This window comes from Cnephaeus nilssonii (assembly GCF_951640355.1).
Source record: "Cnephaeus nilssonii genome assembly, chromosome: 7".
Lineage (NCBI taxonomy): Eukaryota > Metazoa > Chordata > Mammalia > Chiroptera > Vespertilionidae > Cnephaeus > Cnephaeus nilssonii.
The window spans coordinates 37559099-37569564 of NC_137078.1; the positions used below are offsets into that span (position 1 = coordinate 37559099).

Below are 10466 nucleotides of genomic sequence, written 5' to 3' on the forward strand. Positions count from 1 at the left end.
ACTGTATTAAAGGGTCGCGGCATTAGGAAGGTTGAGAACCACTGCTCTAAACCCTATTCTATTTTATATTTCATGTCTAGCAAATACATTTTTCATATATTTTTATTGATTTTAGAGAGAGGAAGGGAGACGAAGAGATGGAAACATCAATAATGAGAGAGAAACATTGATTAGCTGCCTCCTATGCAGCCCCTACTAGGGATCAAGCCTGCAACCCAGGCATGTACCCTGACCAGGAATTGAGCCCTGATGTCCTGGTTCATGGACCCACACTCAACCACTGAGCCACACCAGCCAGGCTCTAGTCTGAAAATTTTAAAAAATCTAAAAAAAAAAAGTTTTCTATGGCAAATTAAAGATTTTATTCATGAATTTGGTTAAATGGTCATGTCCTTGTCATACCAATGTTTTTTAATGGACTCCTTGAATTGCACTTCTGTAACATTTTAAAATAATACAGATCTTCCCCTCATCCATCTCACTGTTGACACAGAACTTTTGGCCACATTGGGGAATTTTATGACTCTATCTTCTGGATCAAAATAACCTGGTGAAAGTTCTTGATCTACTTAGAATGGAAGTTCTAATCTATCCCATCTCCTTGCTTGTAGATAAGGTGACACCCTGGACATGGCCTCAGACATCCAGATGCCAGGCCCGGTGTGCCTCATTGAGAACACTAACACACAGCTAGTGGTTAACCCAGAAGCTTTGAAGATCCTGTCTGCCATCACACAGCCTGTTGTGGTGGTGGCCATTGTGGGTCTCTACCGCACAGGCAAATCCTACCTGATGAACAAGCTGGCTGGGCAGAAAAAAGGTGAGGGGCACCAGCAAAGCTCTACCAGATCCCTTCTCTCCACCCACACTCCCAGCTTTGAGTACGGTGTTACAGGAAGAGCAAGGTAGAGATGGGGAGGAATATTAAAAGCGAGCTTTTAATCTACTGTTACGTTCTTATCTTACTGTGGTATGAAAGAGTCAACTCTCTGTCTCTTCCCACTTTTCTTTATTTTCTGTTTAAAAGCCTAATTTGTATTCTTTTCCTAGAATTCTGTTTAATTTTTTAAAGAATCACCATATCATTTCCCACAGCAACTCTACCACTTTACATTTCTCCCAGAAATGCACAGGATTCTAATTCTCCACATTCTAGCCAGTTCCTGTTATTTTGCTGTGTGTGTGGTGTTTTTCTTGTTGTTTGTTTGTTATTATTGGCTTCAGACAGAAAGAGAGAGATAGAAACATTATTCTACGGCCATACCACCCTGAACTTGCCCAATCTCCTCTGATCTCAGAAGCTAAGCATGGTCGGGCCTGGTTAGTACTTGGATGGGAGATAGAAACATTAATAATGAGAGAGAATCATTGATTATCTTCTTCCTACACACCCCACACTGGGGATCAAGCTCGAAAACCAAGCAGGGAATCAAACCATGAACTCCTGATTCATAGGTCCACATTCAACCATGAGGCATGCCTACAAGGCTGTTATTTTTATTTATTTTATTATTATTTTTTTTTGGATAGTGGTCATCCTAATGGGTGTGAAATACCATCTCATTGTGTTTTTTATTTGTATTTTCCTGATAGCTAGTGCTGTTAATTATCTTGTTATGTGTTATTGGTTATTTGTGTATTTTCTTTAAGGAAATGTCTGTTCAAGTCCTTGGCTCACTTTTTAATTGGCTTGTTTGTTTTCTGGGGTTGCATTGCAGGAATTCGTTAAATATTCTGGATATTAATCCTTTAAATAAGAAATATTTTCCCCCAATCCATAGGATACCTATGAAACTCAGTTGATCATATCCTTTGACCCACAAAAGTTTTAATTTTGAATCCAATTTATCTATTTTTCTTTCATTGTTTATGCTTTTGGTGTCATATCCAAGATATCATCCCAAATTAAATATTATGATGTTTTTTCCCCCTATGTTTTCTTCTGTGAAGTTTATAGTTTTAGCTCTTACATGTAGGTCTTTGAACTATTTTGGTTAATTTTGTAGAAGGAAAGCTTTCTATTTTGCACCACTGAGGGTGTGATGGTAGCTGAATGATTTTCATATAAGACTTTTATTATGTTGAGTTAGTTTTCTTCTAGTCCTAATTTGTGAATGTTTTTATAATAAAAAGGTGTTGAATGTTTTCATGTATTGGATAATAGAATTTCCCTGTTTCTCTGTAAAATCAATACTGATTGTAGTTTTTTTTTTTTCTTAAATATATTTTTATTGATTTCAGAGAGGAAGGGAGAGAAAGAGAGAGTTAGAAACATCAGTGATGAGAGAAAATCATTGACCAGCTGCCTTCTGCACACCCCACACTGGGGAAGGATCTCATAACCAGGACATGTGTCCTGACCAGCAATCCAATGACCGCCCGGTTCATAGGTTGACGCTCAACCACTGAGCCAACGCCAGCCTGGTTACTGGCTGTAGTCTCTTCTTACCTTGATTATGTTAACGTTTATCTCCATTTTAAGACACACCTGCTATGAAAACTCCACTCCCTCTCTCTGCTCTCTCCCTAAGGCTTCTCTCTGGGCTCCACGGTTCAGTCTCACACCAAAGGCATCTGGATGTGGTGTGTGCCTCACCCTAAGGAATCAAATTACACCCTAGTTCTGCTTGACACTGAGGGGCTGGGAGATGTAGAGAAGGTAAGCATTGAAGATTCAATTTGGAGACAATCCCCTCATTTCTGGGTATAGTCTACACTATTTAATTTTTTTAAATTTTATTATTAATTGTTGTTCAAATAAGAGCTGGCACTAAAACATGTGTGTTTTATCGTTTCTGTTTACGTGCTAAGTGACCAAGTTTTGCATTCAGGGATCAAAAAAATATAAGGCAGAATCCTAGAAGAGCATAGTGGTCATTAAGATAGTATTCTAATTATTAACAATAGGCTATAAGCTAAGCCAGTTAACACAGATGCATAAAGGTGCTACAAACAAAATCAGCCATGAGTCCTGTCCTGCAGAGAACTTTAGTTAAGAATTAATGTTCAGAAGTCCTAGACTGTTGTTTAAATTTAAACTCTGACATTAACACATTGGCCTTAGCAAATTATTTCACTTCTTTTACCCTCAGCTTTCTGATCTGTAAAACCTATGCAAATGGTCTATATTTGCCTCATAGTATTGTTTTGACTATTGAATAAGAATGGAAAGTATTAAGTGAATAATAATTACTAGATAAAATAGCTATCAGTATTATTACTCTTACATAAGTCAATTATGTTGTAAAAACATAGAGAAAATTCAGTAACATTTAAGGCTTTAGAGTGCCCACCAATCTGAACTATTTGTTTTGCAATTATCTGCGAATGGTCGTAAGAGGACCTAGTGAGAATAAGTGTCACCAAAAATACTAATCAGAAGACTATTCAAAGTCCAACTCCTACTAACAACCATTTTCATTTGGATTTGTTTTCCTCTTATAAGTCATTAATCTTTAAAAAAAGCCACTGGACTAAAGGAGCATCCCTTTACTACTGCTGATCTGGAAAGTGCCATGAGAATAAATCATAATCCTGGACCAAATGTGTTCTGATTTCCAGGGTGACAACCAAAATGACTCCTGGATCTTTGCCCTGGCAATACTGCTGAGCAGCACCTTTGTGTACAATAGCATGGGGACCATAAACCAGCAGGCCATGGACCAACTGCAGTATCCTTTTTGTGGTCCAGAATAGCATCAAGATCAGAGGGGAGGCCTGTACTTATAAACCAGCTCCCTGAATGTGAATGCTGGCAAATCAAGCACAAAAAGAGAAAGTATAAAAAGTAATTCAAGGGCAGGAAGAATTAACACTTGGGTTAGAAACAAAGCCAAAGCAAAGCTTTGGAATATGTGGGACTAATATGGCATGAGGAGCACTGTTCTTTTACAGCATTTTTCCTTAGTTTGCTACTCAGCTATGTGACAGAGCTGACAGATAAAATAAGGGCAAAATCTTCACCTGATGCAAATGAGGTTGAGGATTCAGCTGACTTTGTGAGCTTCTTTCCAGATTTTGTGTGGACGCTGAGGGATTTTTCCCTAGAATTGGAAGTAGATGGGCAACCCATCTCAGCAGACGAGTACCTGCAGAATTCACTCAAACTCAAGCAAGGTAAAGGGGACTTAGAACTGAGTATTGGGAATCACAAGCCATTAGAAACCATCATCTTTAATGTTTCTATTTAGTGTTTTTACATGTATAGTTTTCTACTTCTTCTCAGCTGTCTAGTTCTAAGAACTAATTCTTGTTTAATATCTAAATTCATAGATTTTATTTTGAAGTATCTTCTCCCCTGTTCTAAGAACAAATTAATTTTTTTTCACCTTTCCCTGTACTCTGATCAGATTGACTTTTATCTCCCTGCTTAGGGCTTGTGATGCTGTAATTAGCCAAAGAATATGGAGTGGAATGGGCATTTATTTAAAGAAAATGGATTAAGGCATAACAATGCGCTAGGTCAGGGGTTGGCAAACTATACCCTACAGCCAAATAAATGATGGACAGTTCAGCCTGCCAGCTATCTTACAAATAGGTGTTACTGGATGAATACTATGTAGATGGTCCATGGCTGCTTTCATGCTATAATAGCAGAATTGAATACTTGGAAAAGAAACCACCTGACCTGCAAAGTCTAATATATTTACTACTTGACCATTTACAGAAAAAGTTTCTAAGCCCCTCTTTAAGCAAAGACCTTTTCATTTTTTAATCTTTCTCCAGGTTCCAGTTCTAAAGATAACAAATTTAACCTGCCCCGACTTTGTATCCGAAAGTTCTTCCCAAAGAAGAAATGCTTTATCTTTGATCGGCCCACTCATCGGAAGAAGCTAGGCCAACTTGAGACAATGCATGATGATGAGTTGGACCTCGAATTTGTGCAACAAGTTGCTGACTTCGGTTCCTACATCTTTACCAATTCCAAAGTCAAAACCCTTTCAGGAGGCATCCTGGTCAATGGACCCCGTGAGTCCTCTTCCCAGTCATTACAATCACTGTTAAGACTAAAGGAAGGTGGAATAGCATCCACCTAGTTTTAGCTTTAAAAAAATGCAAATGTACTACTATTACTGTGGTACATTCTGGATGACACAACATTTCTAATAGGTTTTATTAGTCAGATTTCGTGGGTGAAAAAAAGATAGAAAAGGACAAATAAAAAAACTCTCTTGCTTAAAATTGCTCTAATAAGCTGGACTTGTACTATTCCATATAATAACTACTAGACAAGTGTAGTAGTTACATTTATATAAGATTACATGTAGCTTAATTAGAATTAAAGAAAATTAACAATTCTGATTACATGGCTAGGGGCTGCAATATGGGACAGCACATGTAGCACAGGACCATCATCACAGAAAGTTCTCTTGGACAGTGTTCTGCTAGAATAAATAAAATGGAGACCACTTTTTAAATTTATTTTTAGTTTCTTAATCCTCACCCATGGATTTTTTCCATGAATTTGAGAGAGAAAGAGAGAGAGAGAGAGGGAGAGAGAGAGAGAAAGAGAGAGAGAGAGAGAGAGAGAGAGAGAGAGAGAGAGAGAGAGAGAGACATCGATGTGAGAGAGAAACATTAATCAGTTGCCTCCCGCATGTGCCCCAACTGGGGATTGAACCCATAACCTAGGTGTGTGCCCTGACCAGCAATCAAATCCACAACTTTTTGGTGCATGGGTCGACACTCCAACCAACTGAGCCAACTGGCCAGGGCAGAGGACTTCTTTTTAATTGTTTCACAAATATTGATTTTATAAACGCTTACCACGAGCCAGAACTGATGATAGAGACATAAATGAGAGGTACATTTCCTATTCTAATGGTGCTTAAGGGTAAAGCACATGCACTCAATATACATAGGTATGGTGCCTAGAACAGAGGTTCTCACCCTTTGATATGTATCCATATCACCCAGAGGAGGATTTAATGCAGTTGATCTGGAGCAGAGGCTGAGAGTCAGCATTTCTGGCAAACTTCTAGTTGCTGCTGAGGACATAGATGCTGTGACCAAATGAGTGTTGAGAGATATGACCAGATTTATAGAAGATGGATTGTTTCCTCACCCCACCTACAACAAATGTTATCTTTTGTTCTCTATTTGTAGGCCTGGAGACTCTGGTGCTGACCTATGTTGATACCATCAGCAGTGGGGACCTGCCCTGCATGGAGAACGCAGTCCTGGCCTTGGCCCAGATAGAGAACTCGGCTGCAGTGCAAAAGGCCATTGCCCACTATGACCAGCAGATGGGTGAGAAGGTTGAACTGCCCACAGAAAGCCTTCAAGAGCTCCTGGACCTGCACATGGCCAGTGAGAAAGAGGCCATTGAAGTCTTCATGAAGAATTCCTTCAAGGATATAGACCATTTATTTCAAGAGGAATTAGCGGTAATTTTTTTCTTATGTTTATATGGGTTAGGATCTCAGAAAGCAAAGTACTACTAGAAAATAAAATGGTTATTTATCAGGAGAGAAGGAATTCCTACTAGACTTCAAAATGACAAAAAAAAAAAACACTATTTCTCTTATTATAGTAAGAAGAACCAATCCTATATAATAAAAGCCCAGCCCTAGCCGGTTTTGCTCAGTGGATAGAGCATCGCCCTGCAAACTGAAAGGTCCCAGGTTTGATTTCGGTCAAGGGTACATGCCCGGGTTTTGGGCTCGATCCCCAGTAGGGGGCTTGCTGGAGTTAGCTGATCAATGATTCTCATTAATCTTTGATGTTTCCATCTCTCTCTCTCCCTCTTCCTACAGCACTGAAATCAATAAAAATATATTTAAAAAACACAAAATAAAAAACCAGCGACCATATTGGCAGAATGACCAGAACAACTGCTTGACCATTCACTATGAGGTGCACTGACAAACTCTTGGTTCTTTTTCCCGGCCTGCAGGCTCTGATCGCCAATGGCAAATAGGAACCTGGAGTAAGTGGCGAGGGATGCAGTCGGTGCCAGGGCAAGGCTCCCACCCCGCCGGTCACTCCACACAGAAGGCCATATGCTGCGGGGGTGGGCCGGCAAACAGGCAGGAACGGCCAACCTCTCTGTCCCTTCCCCCGGCCATCAGGCTCCCATAATTGGATGGCAAATGGATAACCAGGGTTGGTGGCAGCGGGAGGCGGGGCCAGCTGCTGGCAGCCTGGGAAGATGGCCCTGATTATAGGTTAGGACAAGGGACTGTACCAGTGCATGATTCTTGTGCACCGGTCCTCTAGTTTTATTATGATTGACTTAAAGTTTTGAACATTTATTTCCCTTTCATGCATAAACTAATACTCTTTCTCATAATTTAGTTAAATGCATGCAGGTAACAATCAGAGCTTCTCATCAAATTACATGCTTGTTGGTACCAGACAGATTTAATATTATAGCCAAAAGCAAAGAAAGATGTAGTCTTAGTTATCTTCAACAGGCTTACATTGAGTTACTCTTCTTCCATTTGCAATTGCTGGTTCAATTTGAAAAGCAGAAATTTCTTTCTAAAGGTGTATGTGTAGGAGTAGAGAACCTAGTCCTGACCTATGCCAATGCCATCAGCAGTGGGGACCTGCCCTGCATGGAGAACGCAATCCTTGCCTCGGCCCACATAGAGAATTCGACTGCAGTGCAAAAGGCCGTGGCCCACTATGACCAGCAGATGGGTAGCATAAATGCTAACATAAATCTAGCAATCTCTGCCATGAACTTCACCTCCAAGGAGCAAGGGACTTCAATAGAAAGACAGGATCAGGAGGAAGGATGTGGTCCTGCTGAGGTGCCTGTAAGTTGTACAGGGATCACAGACTGTTTTTAGAGAAGCCTTTCCAAAAATCCTGAGGTCAAACTAACGTTTTCTTTGTACTCTTTCTACTTCCTATTTTCACATTAAAGGCCCAGCTAGCAAAAAGGCGAGATGACTTTTGTAAAGAGAATATGAAAGCATCATCGGATCGCTGCTCAGCTTTACTTAAGGATATCTTCCATTCTTTAGAAGAAGATATAAAGCAGGGGATTTATTCTAAACCAGGAGGATATCGTCTCTTAATGCAGACTATGAACGAGCTGAAGAAAAAGTATCTTCAGGAACCCAGGAAGGGAATACAGGTAACCAGCCTTTATCTGTCTCTCTGTTCCTCCCATCAACCCCACACTTCCCTTCCTCCCAGTCTCCCTCCACCTCCTTTCCTGGGATCTGCTCTCTCCACGATGGCTTCATTCCTCACCCCATATGGGACCACAGCACCCACAGCTCCAAAAGGAGAGCCCTCAATCAGAGAACAGGGACTCTCAGTCTATATTTATATCAATCTCTTACAAAGGATTCTGCTTCATCGGGTGCCAGGCTTGGCCAACCTGGAGCATGTGCCCACCCTGTGACAGGGGCTGCTTGACCAGCACAAGGACCAGGGCCAAGTGAAGTGATTCTTACAGGAAAAGATGGTGGGCAACTAGGAATAAGCGCTTCCAGCGATTTCCTATCACTAATGTCACTTTCTCTGGGTCCTAGAGTGAAGAAGTCCTTCAGACATACCTGAGTTCCAAGGAGTCTGTGATTGATGCAATTCTACAGACAGACCAGAGTCTCACAGAAAAGGAAAAGGAGATCGAAGGTGAGGAGCAAGTCAAGAGACTAGATAGCCTCAACAGCTTTTAAAAGTTTAAATAATTTGGCTTGGAGGACCTGGGTCCTTAAATGAGAGCCAGATGAGCAAAGATGCCTACTACTAGACAAAGTCAGTCTCAGTGGGGCAAATGCAGTCAGCAGCAACAATGACAGGTGAGTTCACAAAGAAGAAACAGCAAGGTGGTCACCCACATGAATTTGTCTTCTTCCTTTCCTCCTGGCAGTGCAACGTGTGAAAGCTGAATCTGCTGAGGCTGCAGCAAAAATGCTGGAGGAAATGCAAAAGAAGAATCAGCAGATGATGGAGGAGGAAGAAAAGAGTTATCAGGAACATGTGAAACAATTGACTGAGAAGATGGAGCAGGAGAGGGCCCAATTAATGGCAGAGCAAGAGAGGGCTTTGGCTCTTAAACTTAAGGTATGTAATGGCATCACCTTGAAGTTTCTCTTTTTCTGTTTGCTGTTAATTCTCCCTGACCTATTTGTGTGTCTTTTAGAACACGAAACGCGGAAGGACCTTGCTTTTCTACTTATGCCTTTCAGTCCCTGTCTTTCTACCTGACTTGGAGCCTGCCTATGTCTGGTTATTAAAAAAAGAAATTATTTTCCTTTATCTCACATCCAGTCCTTCATCAGTACATTCTTCAATCAGTGGTAGCTATTATATTGCAGGCATTGTAAATATGTCTTATCTGTATCTCTTGCTTAATATTATATGAAGTAAGAATTGCTGTGTACCTATACCTTAAGAGAAGAAACAGAGATTCAGAAAAGATGAGCTTTTATAGGGTCACACAGATCGGTAAGATATCTGCAACACCTTCAAACATATAGGAATCTACAATCACTGTTTTCCTGTCACACCTGGTATGATTTTGTTACTAAGAGAACCTTTATGAGCAGAAAGACTCCTTGCCTCTCACACTGTGTCTGCCACTCCTGCCTGTTTGCTATGCCCTACTGCTAGTTTATGTAGTGAATTATGTGCAGAAATCCAGCTAGGATGTCCAAGAGAAAGTATAATGAATATTTATGGTATATAAAATTTCAAGAATAAATGAAATACTAAGAATGTGGAAACTAGCTAGAAGTTGAGATTTGCTTACTGCTGTACTTTATTTACTCTTTATTTGTCCCTTTTTAGGAACAGGCCTTGTTACTAAAGGAAGGATTCCAAAATGAGAGCAATCAACTTCAGAGAGAAATAGAGAATCTCAAGAACATGAAAAGAAGAAAGAAGAAAAAATGTATCATTAGCTAAAGATGTAAGGAAAAGAGCTTCCCTGGTCAATCTTCCCAAGGCATAACTCAAGCAATTTTCGAATTTGGAAAAAGGTCACAACTTGAAAAAAGTGACTTTCCTTAAGCTTTTTAAGATTTCTAAAAGAAATCTACAAAAAACCCTTTACCTAACTTACCTAATGATAAAAACTGAAATGCTTTACCCCTAATTGGAGAATAAAGCAAGAATGTGCAGTCAATATACATTAAGCAGTATAATGAAAGGCTCCCTACAATATGGCAAAAGGAAAAAAGAAGAGAAGGAAAGAACGAAAGAAAGAAAGAAAGAAAGAAAGAAAGAAAGAAAGAAAGAAAGAAAGAAAGAAAGAAAGAAAGAAAGAAAAAATGAAGGAAGGAAGGAAGGAAGGAAGGAAGGAAGGAAGGAAGGAAGGAAGGAAGGAAGGAAGGAAGGAAGGAAGGAAAAAGGAACTGCCTTTATTCTCACACACTATTATTATCCACATAGATAAATCCCAGGGAATCTGCAATAAAAGCAAAAAAACAGCAACAACAAAACCTCTGGAAACAAATATGTGAGTTTAACAAGGTTGTAAGATTAAAGGTCAATACACAAAAATC

At 40.0% G+C, this 10466-nt stretch overlaps 1 protein-coding gene across 1 annotated transcript; it reads left to right on the top strand.

Annotated features, from left to right (window-relative positions):
- Positions 1 to 627: 627 nt before the first annotated feature.
- LOC307102860 (guanylate-binding protein 1-like) lies at positions 628 to 9867 on the top strand (the record flags this gene model as incomplete). Its single annotated transcript, XM_079776554.1, has 10 exons — positions 628 to 820; positions 2532 to 2659; positions 3562 to 3671; positions 3920 to 4116; positions 4726 to 4968; positions 6106 to 6386; positions 7874 to 8086; positions 8490 to 8592; positions 8831 to 9024; positions 9751 to 9867. Exons 1-10 carry the CDS (start codon positions 631 to 633, stop codon positions 9865 to 9867), a joined length of 1776 nt encoding a protein of 591 aa, XP_079632680.1. The 5' UTR covers positions 628 to 630.
- Positions 9868 to 10466: the final 599 nt, after the last annotated feature.